The sequence below is a fragment of the Copidosoma floridanum genome, unplaced genomic scaffold (assembly GCF_036245765.1).
Source record: "Copidosoma floridanum isolate Cflo_tuat_1 unplaced genomic scaffold, Cflo_Japanese_pri ptg000005l, whole genome shotgun sequence".
Taxonomy (NCBI): Eukaryota; Metazoa; Arthropoda; class Insecta; order Hymenoptera; family Encyrtidae; genus Copidosoma; species Copidosoma floridanum.
In genome coordinates this window covers 9,587,640-9,605,077 of record NW_028321882.1, presented here as the reverse complement: position 1 = coordinate 9,605,077, position 17,438 = coordinate 9,587,640, and the positions used below count along the sequence as shown (strand labels likewise).

Here is a 17,438-nt window from a genome sequence, read left to right as displayed (position 1 = left end):
GAAAAATCGGGTAAAGAGTGATCGTTGCAAATCATCTGAAGATTGCGTTAAAGAAAGAAAATTGAAAATCGGTTTATAATTGAGGGCTGTTGGCGGTTTTGAACGTTTTTTTCCGTTTGGCCCCACTGTGCGGCGTTAAATTTACCATTTTTTTTGGGCTGTTAGCTGACACAGTTTAGAGGTAAAACTATTCTGATTTGCTTGGAAACCGAATAACTACTCCTATGATTTTTTTTGCGCTAATAGCAATTTAATTTTTAAAAAAGCTGGTTACAGCCTATTAAATAACGTTTCAAAGCAAAACCTGACGTCATTAATAGCAAGTCAAGTAAACCTGAAAAATTCAGAAGTTCTTACGTCACTGAAAGGTAATATCGATTTGAATGAGAGCTTGAATAACGTGTTCGGAATATATCTAATTTCTTGATCAATGCACTATTTATTAGTGATATTATAACTCATACATGTTTAATTGACATTTCGCTAGCAATATGAAGTAATAGTTGACGGAATTCATGATAGTAAGGCTTAAATAAGATAGGATACTGCAATTTTTATCTTACAGCCAGTAGAAAAAAAAGTGAAAAAAATAACCTGTGTTTGTTTACGTGAGACCTTAAAAATGCTTTTGGATTATTTTTGTTTATAAAAATGTCAGCACAAAAGTGATCAAGAAAATATGACACAAATTGATAAAATAGTGTTATGTCTGTTATAACGAGTATTTGTGGAGAAAAATTAAACCAGTAATAAATTAGTTATATAAGCTGGCAATACTTAACCAATACTATATGGTTAATTTAGGATCAACATGATCATTTCAACAATTATACAACTACGTATGCGTATTGGCTAGCAGTACTGTCAATAGTGGGTGTCAATATTGGGTCACTGTTGGGCCGTGTTGGCTTTCTTTCATGGAAATGTATTTAATGCGACACATGATTTAATGTACATTGACTTCGATTTTAGAGACTAAACTGTACACGTATTATGAGAGAATTTCCTTAAGATAAAAAAATGTTCTAGAAGCTCATTTAATTTCATATGGTCCGTGTTGACTGAAACGAACAAACGCTTTCAAGGCACATGTATCACGTTTTCAAAATTGTTGAATTCTTGCAACCACGTCATACTTTATCTCGCAAGTTTAAAAAAGTTATCTGGAATAATTCGGAAAATTACTGACATGTTATGACAATCTGTGCGATGATAAAAAAAAAAAAAAGAAATATTACGTGATCAGTGGCATATAATACCTGACTTACCCTTTCTTTCAATTTTAATGAGTAAATATGCTAGGGTTAAAACATTCTGGCATAACGTGGCTTCATTAAAGGATAAATGTTGTAACAAATACTTTTTAAAAACCGGTTATCTGTGTTTATTTGCTCTCTGTACAATGAACGCCAATGCTAGACTAGAGCGTGTACATTTAGTTTGGAAAACGAAATTACGTCAAAAAAAGACTTAATGAAAATATCTACGGTCTGTGAAATGTTACTTCCAGTACTGGTACTTCAAAGTGATGGTGGAAAAAGTTTTTAAGTAACAGAAGACATATTGAAAATTGCGAAGAAAAATGATAGTTAGAAAACAATTACTTAATTAGACGTAAAAATATACGTAAGTTCGACCGAAAGATGCAATTTCATTGATTTGGTGAAATAAGATCCAATTTCGGGTTTGCGTTAAGGAAGGGCCTGTTTTGACAGAGCTCCGTAAAAAAGGGCTTACTTCGGCGGATCGTTTCATCAGTGCTAATTTTAGCCAAGTCATTATTTTATAACTTAGTATAGCGCTGTTTTGTAAGTATTTTCAAATAAGCTTGTTTTAAGCACGTAGTGAAGTATTTCAGCAAGAATAAATATACTGAAATGTATTCATTATGGATGGCCATACTGAATTATATAATAAAAATTCAACCGAAATAGGCCCTTTTCTAGCACTTGATAAAATGCGCCCTTTCTTAGTGCTCTTCCGAAATAGGCCCTTCCATAGCATAAATTCGAAATGAGATTTTTTCAGCACAACTTTCAATGGGACCTTTCTTAGCGAGAATCAGACCTTCTCCATTCCAAGCAACGGCTTGTAGGCATAAGTGTTGTCGATATTATTGTTATAATCACATGAGTAAATATATCCAAATGTATATTGCCTTTAGTCAAAATATTTTTTTCTATAAAAATGTATTCATATCATATTAATTAAATTTTCTCATACCGTACAGTTAGCTCTCGTCATTCCTTTAAATACTTTATTACTAATAAACCTTGGTAAACGCATGTAGTCCAAATAATATAAAACTAATAGTAGTTTAGAGCTGAATTCTATTGTAAGGTATGATACCAGTATTATTGGTTATTAGCGTACAGCTGTACACACTCATAAACACAGTTTTTTGGAAAACTAAAAAAATTACTTTTAAAATCATTTATGATAAATGTTACACTTAATTTTGCGGTTGTAATGAGTATGTACTCAAATTAAATGATTATTTAATTGTATAAGCATACCAATAACTAAAAGTAAGCCTAGAAACTGGTAAAGACAAATTTATTTTCCTGGTAAATTGATCCATTTTAGATTTAAAGCTTAAAGCTTTTCGAAAAATATGAACTCTGCTGGTAGTCAACGTACAAATTTCAAATTTAAACTTGAAAAGAAGAATCCACTAGGAAGCTTTTACCAATGGCAGCCAACTGTTATCAGCGCTAACAGTACATTGTGATGGAAAAAAATGCATGTAAGGAATAAATAATACTAATTATTATAAGAAATTTTTTTTTGTTTTCTGCATTTTTTTTATTATTGATGTTTTTGTTTTTTCAACATCTATGTCTAACAATTATTAAAGGATTCTTATTCAAACTCTTATAAAGATTTAAATTACAAAATTCGCCTTAATTATTTATACGTGAAAGTTTCTCCGAAAACAAAATAAGTCAATTAAGGGAAGAAAAAAAAACGAAATAAGAGCATCAGTACCAAATAGGTAAATCTAAAAGTTATGTTAATAATCTGAAAATAGAGCGAAAGGGAGAACGAGAGCGAGAAACAAAAAGAAAGAGAGAGAGAGAGAAAGAACTAAAGCGAGAGAAAAAGAGAATTATTAAAAATAGATGTTTTACAGATAAAGTAATGAGCTTTGAACTTGAGGTTTTGAAAACATGCTTACAGCGTAAAGACTAGTTTTTAATGTATGAATTTTAATATATAGTAGTTTCAATATAGTTTTAACTATATTCCAAACAACAAGTTGAGGAGAGGCGTAACGAAAAAAAAGTCTTGCCTCTCAATTTTTTACGATTTTTTCTAAAGATTGTAGATGAAGGTCAATACTTAATATAAACCTAGTGTGCCTTGTAAGAATCTTTTATTTTTATACTACATCAAGACTCCGAAAATCAGAAAAAATGCATTTTAAAAACAACAATTTTTTACTCGAAAACTGTGGAGCTTACAGATATATACATACCCATCGGTCTTTTATTCAGATGGTTCCAAAGAATCTAAAAATATTATTTTGAGATTGAAAAAACAGCTTTGATGGATTTGTTCATACAAAATTGTTTAAACAATAACTGACCACATAATTGGGTGATATGATAAAATTCCAAGTACAGTAACACATTTTGAACAAGAAAGCAAAAAAAATTGGGTGCAGATAATTTTTTCCGGTTTCTCACTGATTAAGCAATGTCTAACACAACTCCGCCACCTTGGCCTTTCATCTAGTTATAGAAGCTTGTGTTATTGAATTAAATGCCTCGGACGATCTTGTTATAGGTGCTTATGTTATGAATTATTTTTTCACCATACTGCGCTGAAAGAAGGAACTGTCGTCCTGCTTCGTGGGATGAGAATCCTTTTTCCCGGTATAGGATTGGTGAAAAAAAGCATATGCACCACCCTCGAAGGTTACAAAATGTAGTAGGTTTTACGTGAAATCTAAGACTTTTTTAACCTCACTTACTAGGTGCGTAATACACTAGGTCACACAGTGATGGAAACTTGTATTCTTAATTGTTTTTATCATTATTTATGAAGTGAACATTAATGCACTGAGTCGCATGACAAGCACTGATGTTGTTTATTTACTATTTTTACTATTAATAAAGTGTCCAGTAAATGTCCTGGTCATCCGGTGGTAAGTGCCAATGTTAATAATTATTCGTTTCTATTTATGAAAAAAATGGCCAGTAACGGCCATGGGTCGTCATCAACTAATGGTCAATTACAATATAGGTATTTGTTTAATTCATACTAAAGTTGCCAGTAATTGTCTTGTGTCATCTAGTGACAGGTACTTATGTTATTAATTATTTATTTTAGTTTCTATTATGTAGCCAGTAAACGTTCTGGTTTGTGTTGGAGTATAAGCTTGTGTTATCACATGCTGTTTCTTTAATCAGTAAAGAAATCATTAAGGGTCACGTAAGAGATAAATGAAAGTGGTTAAATTTTTATTTATTTTTTTTCATTATTAGAAAAGTGGTAAGTTAACACCCCAGGTCACCATAAGATAGGCGCTTGTATTATGAATTATTTATTTGATGAATAATAAAGTTGCCTGGACATGCCTCGTGTCATCTGATGTAAGGTGCTTATGTCATTGATTTTCTATTTTCGTTGATAGTAAAGTAGCATGTAGATTCTCTTGCTATCAGTTATATAATTTAGCAATAATGAAGCGGCCATTAAATGCCATGAAGCTCTTAGTGTTAGAAGCTTTCGTTATTAAATACTGTTTATTTATCTTATAAAGTGGCCACTAAGTGCTCAGTTTTACATGGTTAAAGGCACTAATATTCTTAATAGTTAATTTTTATTTAAAAAAATGACACTACTAAACACCTTGGATTACCTGGTAATAATTAAGAGCTTATGTTACAAGGTGATAGGTGCTCATGTTCCGAATTATTCATTTTTATTAATAACAATGTGAGTAGTCAGCACTATTAGTCGTATGATGGTAGGTTCTTGTAATAGTAATTAATAATTTGTATTTATAATAAATTGTCTAATAAATGCCACCGGCAATCTGGTAATATGAGCTTGAGATATTAATTGATGTTTGTGAAATTTATAACGTGGCTAGTAAACCCCCTGCCTTACCTGGTTGTAATAGGCACAAATAATATTTTTATTAACAGTAAAGTGGCTGGTAAATATCCTGGGTCACCTAGTTATAGTTACTGACGTTATTTATTGAGAAAATGCAGGGTAACTTGGTTTAAGGTGATTATAATTTTAAATCTGATTTGAATATTGCGCTCTCCACTTAGTGCTACGTTTAAGATAACTAATGAGTACCACACTATGGTAATTTTATATTGACATATGTATGTATGGTCGTATGTATATACGTATGTATGTATATACAACAGTAGTAATCACTGCATATTTGTATACACATTTAATTGTGTTGTCAGTATTACTAAGAAAAAGAATTTTGAATGTAGTTATACCTCATCGCTTGCTCCTTGGTCATAATTAAACATAATTAACTGATAGAAGAACTATTACATTTAAATGGTCATGCTCCAACAACCTAATGTTTTTTTATGAGTAAATTATATTTGAAAAAAAGGAAGTTTAAAATAATTTGTTTTTCAGTATACATTTCTTAAAAGTATAGCTTTATTCGTCTGTTCACTAACTGATCATTAAAATACTATACTATAACTAACTACACCAGCTCACAATATTCATCTCAAAGAGAAATTTTTATTATATGCTTTCTGCCAAGTAGACGACATCCTTATCACAAAAATTTTTTTTTTTAAAGTATCTTTTTACTTTTAATTTTATGTTCCATTTTTATTCAGAAACTTGTCATTGCTTTAGCGATTATGTCTATAGCTTTAAGGCACTGTGTGTTTTTGCGTTACAACAAAACGTTACAAAAACTTTTCCTAATTAAAAAGTATACTTTAATTATAAATGATGCATAACTTTTATATACTCATTACGGAATTTAATCGCAATCTTTTCCATATCGTCTCCGACGAGAAGCTTCTTCAGATGATGAGCATCATATTTGGCCTCTCATCCACACCTTATACCTTTCTGACGGTAACGAATTAAATAGTAGAAATTCTTCGGTCGTAAGGTGTAAGAGTGGTAGTCTACAAAGACGATTTTCTCTTGGCCTCTCAAATCAAAGACAAGTTAAAACCATAGACTCAAGAGACAGTAGAATTAACTCCTCTTAGATGACAAATCAAATTCTAAAAATGCATCATGGATCCGTTCCAGTCTGATCTACTTACCTCCCGAAAAGATAGCCGAAATCACCAATTACCTGTGAAAGACTTATCTACATGGGGATTGCACTCTGACATACTTACAAAGTATTTTAGGCCACCGGAACTTTGCACAGAGGGCATCTTCATTGCCATTACTTACAACGCTTTCTGAAACAATTTTAACAACAACGCCTACATCAGAGATCTTCATTAACAAGAAATGAATTAAAATAATGGCAAAAAGCTTTGACTCAAAGTTCCTCTTCACAATCGGTTTCTCTTCACAAGAATCTGGTTTGTTATTTTTTAACAGCCAATGCTGCAGACACGGGTTGGGAGCACAACTAAATAGTTTCTATCTGTCAGGTCTTTGGACAAAATTTCAAGAAACTTGGCATTCCAACAAAAAAAATTTATATGTATGCAGTTGATGCAGTTATAACAGACTGCATCCGATTTACAAAATGCACACATACTAGTTCAGTCAAACAATCTTAACCTACTTGCATACATAAGCAGAAAAGCAGACCCTCATTTAGTGGAACTTTTAAATCTGACGTTCAAAGTACTTCAACTTGTATGTCACCTACAAATAACTTTGATGGCAGCATTCCTGTATTTCAAGGAAGAAGTATCTCCTGGAATGGAATTTCTTGAAATACGCAAGAGAACGAAGATTCAATCACTGAGGTCATCTAGAAATAGACCTCATCAGCAAACATCATCAAGCAGATTTTACCAATACTTTTAGTGAAATTTGAAACTTTCAACTTGCTTGGATTTTACCACCTCTAAATCTAATCTAATGCTGTGAGTGCAAGCAGATCTCAACAACTGCAAAGGTCAATATTTGATTATAGCATCCTAGTAAAATCAAATCTTTTGGTTGACAAACCTACCCAATTGCAGTCAAGTTCCCCCACTAAACATCCCGGACTTGGTAGAAAATCTTGTAGATTTGTCCACAGGTTATGTACCCAGCTAATCAGACAAAATTATTCTACAAGCATGAATGATTGGAGGTGGAAAGAAGTTACAAACAATTGGTCACAGAGTAAAGAAGATTAATTGAAAAAAATTTGAAAAAATCAACCATTTGAAATTATCAAGCTTCTTTAGTAAGATAATTAAATTAGTTCAATTAAAATAATATTGATCCTGTATTACCTACTGCTTCCAACGTAGCTCAATCCTTTGTTTATTTATATCTTTCAAAAAATAAACCTATTATACTATTCTTTTATGTAAACAGAGAGTCACGACTTTTTGTTCAGGAAGATCCTCAGATAACTTATCTTCCAGTTTCTTAGCTCATCAAGTTTTAAACGAAATATTTATTGCTAATCCTAAAGAAACAAAATCATTCATGTATAGACAACATTCCAGTCCAAAAAATATTAGATCATGGGAATTGGTAACGTGTAGAAGCATTTAGAAACCCTTACTACAAAGAAGTTTATAAAGATAGTTGCAATTAACTTTTAGTATAAAAAATTTTTAATCCTGTGTAAGGAAATATGTTCTGTATTAAAGTTATTTTACGTTATTGCGTTTAGTATATTATTTTAATAAATGTTAAAAAAAATGAAGTAATTATTATATCACATAGCAGTGGGGTTTCATCCACTCTGTAGCAAACATTTCTCATAAGGATGCCGTATATTCGGCCAAGTGTATAAAGCAAGTGTTCTGCACTTATAAAAAATACGTATTAGTTGTGAATGCTGATACATGGTATCCTAACAAGAATCTTACATGATGAGTACTCCGTGAAGTTAGACGTAATTGATAAAGCAATGACGATCTCTTGCGACAAAAAACTTGATAGCTTCTCTCATAAGGATGCCGTACATTAGTATTTGCATGTAACACGTCTTTTGTATTAGTTCAAAATACTTGCATCATTTTATGATTTGATCATTCTTGGGTGGTTTCCTCAGAATCAGTATTTTTTACGTTTATTTAATCATACACGCATATATCTCAGCAGTATGTATTAAAGAAACTAGAGTTCTCATTTTAAGTAATAACTTCATTTTATTTTAAGTGTGTAAATTTTTTTTTACAATATTAAAACGGTATTAGAATAAAATTGGTTTTCCATGGATGATAACAAGAACTGGATGAAAAGTGTTGCCAAGTAAAGACAGATAATATGGATTATATGCAGAGATATATTTTGCATATGAGCTTACCTGTCTCTGTTTCTTTTTTGTGGAATTAGTTGTAATTTTTTCAGTTTATTTTTCAGCTGCGTTTATCATGCATGATTCACGCAGCTAATTGATATCTTCGTCAAATCTCCTTTTTACGACATTCATAATAATAGCTGAAATTTTTCTTTATCGTTATTGGCTGTAATATAGACAAAAACTAATGATACAACATTTTTCTAGCCATCATTGTATCATATCTTAGAAATTAAGTAAAGCTTAATTAACAGTTCAAATTTCTGATTCTTGTATTTTCCATCATTTATTTTCTTTTTGTACAAAACAAAATTTATAATATTTACAAAGTATAAATATCTGCACTTTGGCATTGTGCTACTATTATTCGAAAAATCATCTTAGTCATCTTTGGTGAAAAGAAACTTAATTTAACTTCCACGCTCAACTCACAAAGACAAAAAACAACTCGAAGTGTCTAACTTTTAACTTTTGCTATAACATTGTGTGGTTGCATCACTCTGTTGTGCTAACTCTGTTAGCAAGTGATCTTACATTTTTCTTTGATTAAATAAAAGTATGTACACGATATAAATTTATTTCCTACACATAAAATAATAAGCCAGTCTTTTTTACAAGCACAATCACACCATAAAAGTGGAAATATTCTTTTAATCTTATACAAAACGTATACATTTTCTGGCAAAAATTTCTTAAACCCTTAGGTACCTTAATAAGCATGAAACTAGAAAAAAAAACTTTATTATATCCATATCTCGTTCCTGTAGGCAATGGACACGAATATTCTGAGTTATACTGTAATACCTTTCTTACCATAAAAAAAAGAAATGTTCTTTTTCCTGTTTTTGGCATTTTTTTTCATCTTCAGGTAATTACTGCAAACTCAGTAAAACAAACAGTGCGTACCCAGTGTAAATCCAACCAAGGCAAGCACAAAGAGCATCTCAGGTCTGGTGCTTACCCAGGTGGCATACGCCACCAGGTACGAAAATTATTTTGTATGAAGCATTTGTCAGAAATGACATGTAAATTTGGTAATTGTACATCCTGTTAGTTAGTACCAATATAATTTTTTTTAACTTTTTTGAAAGTATGGTACGAATTGATTAATTTGATGAGCATTACTTGTTCAACTCCCTTTCAGTGCCAAATAAAATTAATAACTTATAACTACATCAAGTACACTTCTTAAAACATGAAAATCGATTTATAAAAATTTTAACAAAATTATTATTAGTGGCAACATAAGATCAGCATTCTTTATTAGCATGGTTATACTTTTTTAATGTTCTGTAAAATATTTCACTTGTTGTATTATTTATTTTTTCCAATTCAAAATCATGAGATATTTAACTCCTTAATTATGTAGTGACGAAGAGAACAGTATGGCATTCAATCACATTAACACTAACAGAGAAACTTCTTTGTAGTGTAGTTAAAAGTTTTAGAAACAATATGATAATGCTAACATAATCTAGCAGTTATAAGAAAGTTGCTGTAGAGTTTTGTAAGTTAGAAATCTAGTAAGTATGAGTTTTTTCATGTGGACCTTATTATGTACACTAGTTACTCAGTAATAATTGAAATTGCCTCGTAAGACTACTTCCATTTTTTTTATATTATTAAATATTTTAAAAAACGTAGTCTTACTCATGATCCAAGATTTTTTTACCACCTTACAACTGATCTTAAGGTCAAGCATTTAATGGATAACTGACTTAATTAAACTGACAAGTGAGTATCAAGGAGAGAAGACATCTACAAATCAGAGCTCTCAAATATTTTATAAATGTAGGTATAAAAATAAATGAGGTCTTACTTTTTTAGTGCCGTCTAATTTGAGCTTCGCAAGTCACTATCCCTACATAAGTTCATTATGCTGAGTAAAGTTTTATCGTACCATCTCAAAATGGTTAAAGTCTTGTATCGTTATAACTTTTTTGTTTAATATCTGAATTACCTTACGTAGTAAAAGAAGTACTTTTATTGTAAAATATTATCCCACACTGTAAAAACTTTGAGTGAAATTTTTACTCCAGTATTTCATTTTATACTTTAAAATTTAAAATAATAAATGTATTCATGACACTAAAAATGGGTAAGCATATTTTTTTTTAAATGTATTTTAAAAGGTCTAATACTGGTAACTAAAATTGTCCAGATAAACTCATAATACATTTGTATACACAAAAATCTTGTATTAATGAACAAGCAATTTGATGGTGTCACTTGAAAATATACATTATAGCATCCATAAACACCTTAAACCATGGGTTTCTTTGGCAAGTCAAATTAATGTTTCAATATGTTTTCAAATACTTTCATACTTAAGAGTACGCATCTTCATAAAACCAGTGTTGTTACGTATTTAAATGACCTACCACAAAGAGTATTCAAAATTTTACATTTTTTATTTTCAACAAACTTTCGCAGCTCAAAGAAATAAAAATAATGTACCATAAAACGCAGTATTCATACAAAATGAATCTTAAATGTTAAACATAATAGTGAAATCGTAAAACTTTACTGTGTTTTTTGGTTTTTACCAATCAGCTGACTTAAAATTTTATGTAGTTTTAAAAAAATTCTTTTTTTTTTGGTTTATTGAAATACCTAGGGTAACAGTTGACAATCTGTTTTTAAAAAAGTAAAGAATCATTTGTGTATTGTGATATTATAAATAATATGAATAAAATTTTTTTTTACAATAACATTAGTAAATCGTGTACATCGTAGGTATTTTCACTCATTTTAAAGTTTTGGTTTTCGAAATTGAAACATTCAGTTTAAAAAATAAATAATAACGTTGTCATCTATAAGAATGAATAAACGTTCTACATAAATAATTTGTACAAAACAAAATCGTTTAAAGAAGTTCACTCGTACACACCTTTTTGACGCATAACATTAGCTTTGTTATAACCTGTATGACTATATACAGTACTAACAGTAGCTGTCAAAGGAGAATTATTGTATTCACTTATATATTGCTCACTCTACAAGCCATGAATAAAGATGAGACTGTAGCTACGTAATCTCTAAGTTTTTAGCTATTTTCAAACAAATTTCCAATTAAATCTTGACGTTGGTTTTCCAGATATTACAGGTTATGTATCAAAACAGTACTTATTCTCATAATACTGCACGTTAAAATTTTAAAATAAAACTATCAATATCTCACTTTATAAGCTATAAAGAGACTTGAAATTCAAATCGAAAGTTCTTAATACACTAATTCACCTCTATTGTAAGTATTATCAATATATTGACGTTAATTCTCTTAGCGAGTGAGCTTCCATAAAGAAGTTTCTGCTTATATTTATATATATATTTTTTTTATGTATCTGCAGGAAATGTTTGTTAGAAATAATATTAACAGCAAACAAGAAACCTAAGAAGTAACAAATCACTCTACCAGATAAATCATTGCTTCTTAAGAAACCCATGAAACATAAGGAAAAAAAAAGGTAAAATAAGAACCTCATATAGCGTTACATCTAGTCTTAAAACATTTATATTTTAAAAGTAAGCTCAAACTTTTGTAACATTTCTTAAATACTTTTGCCACTATTCGTCATAATTACATTAAGTTTTATAAATCTGCATTGCATACGTATTTTACAATATAAAGTCATAGTATGCATAACAATATAATCTTCATTAATAGCGTCGACCCTCTAACAATCTAAGAAAGTTGTTTTTAATGCATTCCCCTTTTTTGCGCTAAAATAACATGGGACTTAGTTTGTTTTATGGTGTAGCAAATTTGCACGCAGTTATCATGCTTGATAGTAGAAACATGCACGTAATACCCTACCCTAAGCTTTAAAATGGGAAAGCTGTTTTTACGAGGACATCGAATCAACAGTTGCACGATCTATGGTATCGATGAGCAGCTTTCCCGCAGGCACTGGAGACGTAGTGTTTAAAGTAACGATGTGTGGCGAGGTGGCAGCTATCTGATAGTGATCGGGTGATGTTGGGGTCTTACATGGTGACGGACACTCTATTTTAGTCGCATGATGATCCTCAAACAAGTTGCTTTGGTGTTGCTGTTGTTGTTGTTCATGCTGCTGTTGAGACAACACGTCATAATAGATGTTTGACTGGTAGGGTATAGTGGACATTCGGCTGGTCTGAGGCTGAGTGCTGAATAGGCTCGAAGCATAGGTAGTCTGATGAGCTACTCCAATGTGACTAAGTCGCAAATCGTTGTAGTTATCTATTAAAAAAATGTTTGCGTATTGTATAATTTATATTATTGTTACTATTGTTACTATTATTTAACTGAATTTAATGACATTTCAATGTACTATATTTTTTAGCTAAGCGTACTTAAAAACAGAAATTAAATAACAAACCTGGCTCTATTTTAAGGATGTTATTATTGTTGTTGATATGGCTGTCATTATTATTATTATTGTTATTGTGATTATTAAGGCTGATGCTATTATTAACGCTAGAAATGCTATTATTGGCGCTGATTGTGCACGGGGCCGCAGGGCCAAGGATCGAAGTGTCACTGGTCTTCATGTTTTTGTTCTTGCGCTTGCGTGTCTGTATGGTAGGCTTTTTCATGGCTAGAGGACGGGGAACGCCATGTAGCTTAAAATAAAGTCCACAGGCGTTGCAAACTGCATCACCTTGGGCGTTGCGTCGCCAAAGCGTGGTTATCTGCGTGCTGCAGTTGCTGCAAGTAAGGCCAACGCGTCTTGATGCCTGTTGAGCAGAAAAGGACAAAAGCGATACAAATGGGTTTGTCAAATGTATCACTAACAGGTTTAAAACTTTTCAGACATTGTAACCATGGTGAGTACTTATATCAGTTAATTATGTTCGAAACCATAGCTGTTTTATTAATCTTTTAAATAAAGCAACGACTTCGGAAAGGGTTCGAAGACTTGTAGTTTTTAATGGGTTTTATTGCTGCAAGCATGGCTGTAAGCTTGGCTAATATGGCTGTAAGCTTAGTTAATAGTATTATTAATTTAATACTTTGATAAAAGGATTGAATAACATTAAAAAATTAGTGTAAATTGATTAAACGTTTTAACATTGTGGTTGCAGGATAATATAACAATCAAATGACAAATGTAAGCATAAATAGATTGATAATAGGAAGACATTTCGAATAAAATTGCGAATTTTTACAAAATAATTATTAGTGATACTTGTATAGTTATTTCACTACATAAAATTATCTCATTAGTCTTGTCAGGCTTAATTATTACAGACAATAATATTTCACATCAATATTTGCTTATCTAAGAAAATCATACATGTTTAATTGATGATCACATTTTTAATTTTATAATGTCGTACAAAACCAACGTAAATAAATGTGAAACTAATTAAAGATGACTGTCAAAAAAAAGTATATTTAATAAATTAATAACATTTTGGGTATAGTGGCGCCATTATGATACGATGGATCATACATTAATGCTAAAAGAAACCACTCGAAGAGAAGCTCAAAGGTTTGATGTAATATTAGTTCGATTGTTGTATTTTCTGATTACATGTTCAACAAAAAAATGTATATTTAACTATATTATGAAGAAATTTTAACTCTTAAAATTATAGTATACTTTATTATTTACAGCTCTATCTTGAGTAATTTGTATTTATTTTACTTAAGAAGTTTTTTTAATTCCCATCAAAGAATCCAAGTACAGTAAATACACCAATTTTTAAATAATTTTATGACAATTGCATTTTGGCAATATTAACTAAAACAAAGCATAAAACTATTAAAAAAAATTAAACTTCATTGAAAAGATATTGAGCCAATCAGAATTTTGAATCATATAAGGTCAAAAAAGTTGATAATGCCTTTTTAGCCTCATTAATAAATGTCCAAATACCCTAAAAAGTAGTCGGTTGCATTTTGGATGTAATTTTTTATTATGTCATGCATTTTTAAAGGAAAAACTGTTTAAAGTTGAAAGTGTTAAGCTTTGTGCAGACACAATACTTTTTGCTAAATATTTCGAAAAACGCTAATAACTCGAGAATGGAAGCACGCAGCGAAAAATAGCTTGCACCAACCAAACACATACAACAACAATGATAAGAAAATATTTTTTTTTTATTTTGTGTCCGAAACTTAAGAAAAATGATCCAGATATTGTTTACGTAGTTTCGCCAATTCGACACCGGTAGAGAGAAGAGCAAAGAGAAGCATATATATATATATATATATATATATATATATATATGTATATAAGAGTCAGAAAGTTGCCATAAATTTGGTTTATTGCATTAATTATTATAAAAAAATGTTTGACAAACATCTGACAGTAATTTTTTTGCAGTGGGGACACATTTTTTGTGGGGGCCATTTTTGTGCAGTAGTTAAGTTCCAATTCTGTCACAAATGGCAATCTCACGTGGCAACTTTTTATTTTACATTCTTTGGAATAGGTTGCGGCTGGTACATAGTATAGATCAAATTGTACATTTTATATTGCAATATAGACCATAAACAAAAGAGAGGATCTCATTGGGAGTAAAAGTGGCAGCAGGTATTTTTTTACATAGTATGAGCTTATCACTTAGTCTATTAGCAACTATATAATATAAGAATGATTTATATGCGTACATGTGTATGTAAAAGTATTCCTAGACTGTATATAAAAGCAATGCCTTAGATCCTGTTCTGCTATTTTTTTTCACAATCATGTTTATTAGACACCACAGAATAAAAATATTGTTGTTCCTTGTGTGACCCTGGTTAAAATTTCGTTTCAAATATTATTTTTTTAACGAATCAACCCAAGTTGTTTACTCTCAGAAGCGGTAGTTTTCATCGAATAAGTGTCATGAGGCTCTGAGGCTGCTTTGCGACTCGAGGGACTTGCGAAGCAGGGACTGAGAGTCGTTAGGTAGCTGCAAAGCAATGGAGCTTATGTGGCGTATTCTATTTTTTCTACCGAGAGCATACCATACTCTCAAACGCCCGAAGTAGAAAGAGAACATTTTCAATTTCGTTAGCATATTTGGAGCAAAAAACTCATTTGGATGTACACACATTAGCTCCACAGTTTTAAAGTTATAAATTTTTAACGTATTAATAAATATGAACTGAGTAATTTTGAAGCCTTAGTACAGTATTTTCATAGAACTTTTTGCTAAGGCACACTACGTAAACATTAACTACAAATTTTTCTTTACAATGTTCAAAAAATTAAAATTTCGACAAATTAGGAGACATTACATTTTTTTGCATTTAACCCCTTGTTCGCTTAGCGCGAATGCGTGTTGCCTACGTCCACGCTTGGATAACTATAAGGTATTTTCACTTCTGACGTCATCATGCAAAATGGCGAGGGCTGGGGCACAAAGTTTGAATTCACACAATAAGTTTAATCGCGACTATAAAATGTATTGAGATGTTCGAGTTACTCAATTTGATTACAAAAACTTCTCTTTCTCATGAGCTATCGAATGAGTATCAGATATACGGCATTTTTTCTTTACAAATAAGTGAAATCGATAAATAAAGTTGTTGTGGGCAAAAAGTAAAGCCGGAAAGCATTTTTTAAAATCCCTTTACAAGCATCTGATCACAATATAGCAACAATCGCCATTAAAAATTTTTACTGCACGACATAATATCACGTAAATAGCCTAAAACTCAGCTCAAATAAAAAGTGTGGATTGTTTGGTTAGAGTGCGAGTTACTCCTATACCTATATATACAGTATCAGCTCGCGTCAATCACATCGGCTGCTCACTGAGACTGATAAGTTCGTGTGCTTAGGTATTGTCACAAGTTCGAACATTAATAACGTCTAGTCCAGAGTCGTACTTTACATCATGACGTTTATAAATATTTAATTGAGTGACTCTGAATGAATCTAACCTACAGAACTTTGTAGTCGTGCGTAGTAATTGATGCGCAGCATTTGGTCACTAAGAGATTTATTAAAAAAAAATAAATAAATAAATGTAACAGTAAAACCTTTGTCGTTTTAATCGCATTGTATGCTGCAGATGAAGATAAAGTAAAACCGCTTCAATTTACATCAAAAAACATCGAAAAATGAGAAATTGAACACAGTCAAAAATTTCAGTGCGCAGTAATTGGACCATTCACCCCTAGCATACTGTGGACACGAGCATGAACCTGAAGAGGATAAATCGATATGTACCAGCGCTTATAGGAAGACCTAGGGGGAAACCAGAGTCATCAGGTCTACGTTATCTGTGAGTATCTTTCAAAACCTACAAAAGTGAGCATTTTGTGATGATACATAAAGAGTTTAACATGTATTAATTTTAATAATAGTAAATACCTTAAAGGCAGTCCGAAAATGGTGAGAGTTTCCTGCCTTATTCATAAAGTTACTTAAACTTTAAGGCTGTATATTGTTATTAATTCAGCAGCTAGTTACTTAATTCAAAAAAAGACGTGCATTCTTGAGACTTTAAAGAATAAATCAAACCCACACTTGGCAAAATTAATGGAGAATTCAAGGCACAAATTGTAAAATCAGAAATTGAATTGAGAAGGAACTTTCTCACTTTTTTTCTTTACATTAAACTATATCTCACCAAAATCAAGGTGTATTAATAAATCAAGGTGATTTATTCTTTCGAGATTAAAAAATGTGTCTACTCGAATTTTCTAAAAATTACTTGGAGTAAGTTACTTACGCAAATAACATCAACTAATAGAATCAGGCATAGTATATTACTTTGCATAAATGAGTTTTCTACTCTACTAACCAATAAATATTTTATTTCACAACAACCAATTGATTTGGAATACTTTCATGTCAGAAAAATAGTAGACGCACATTTCTGAATCCACAAGGACTAAATGTTGCTTCATTTTGGCGAGCTTCATTGAAATATAAAGGAAAAAAGTGCTACGTGTGAGGTTGATTTATTTTTTTAAGTGTCAAGAATGAGTATCTACTATAATTTTTTTGATAATATATTAAGCTGCTGAATAAATTATATGATAAAGCTATTATACAAAACAATATACAAA

The 17,438-nt window shown here is 31.0% G+C and overlaps 1 protein-coding gene across 2 annotated transcripts in view; it reads right to left on the bottom strand.

Annotated features, from left to right (window-relative positions):
- Positions 1-11,931: 11,931 nt before the first annotated feature.
- The window catches only part of LOC106646079 (uncharacterized), a 179,636-nt gene continuing 174,129 nt past the window's right edge, over positions 11,932-17,438 (bottom strand). For both annotated transcript variants that reach the window (XM_089598103.1, XM_089598105.1), the window contains exons 5-6: positions 12,802-13,159; positions 11,932-12,662 (exon numbers count right to left, since the gene is read on the bottom strand). In XM_089598103.1, the coding sequence (XP_089454229.1) occupies positions 12,286-12,662; positions 12,802-13,159 (735 nt within the window). In that variant the 3' untranslated portion in view covers positions 11,932-12,285. The remainder of the gene's footprint in view (positions 12,663-12,801; positions 13,160-17,438) is intronic.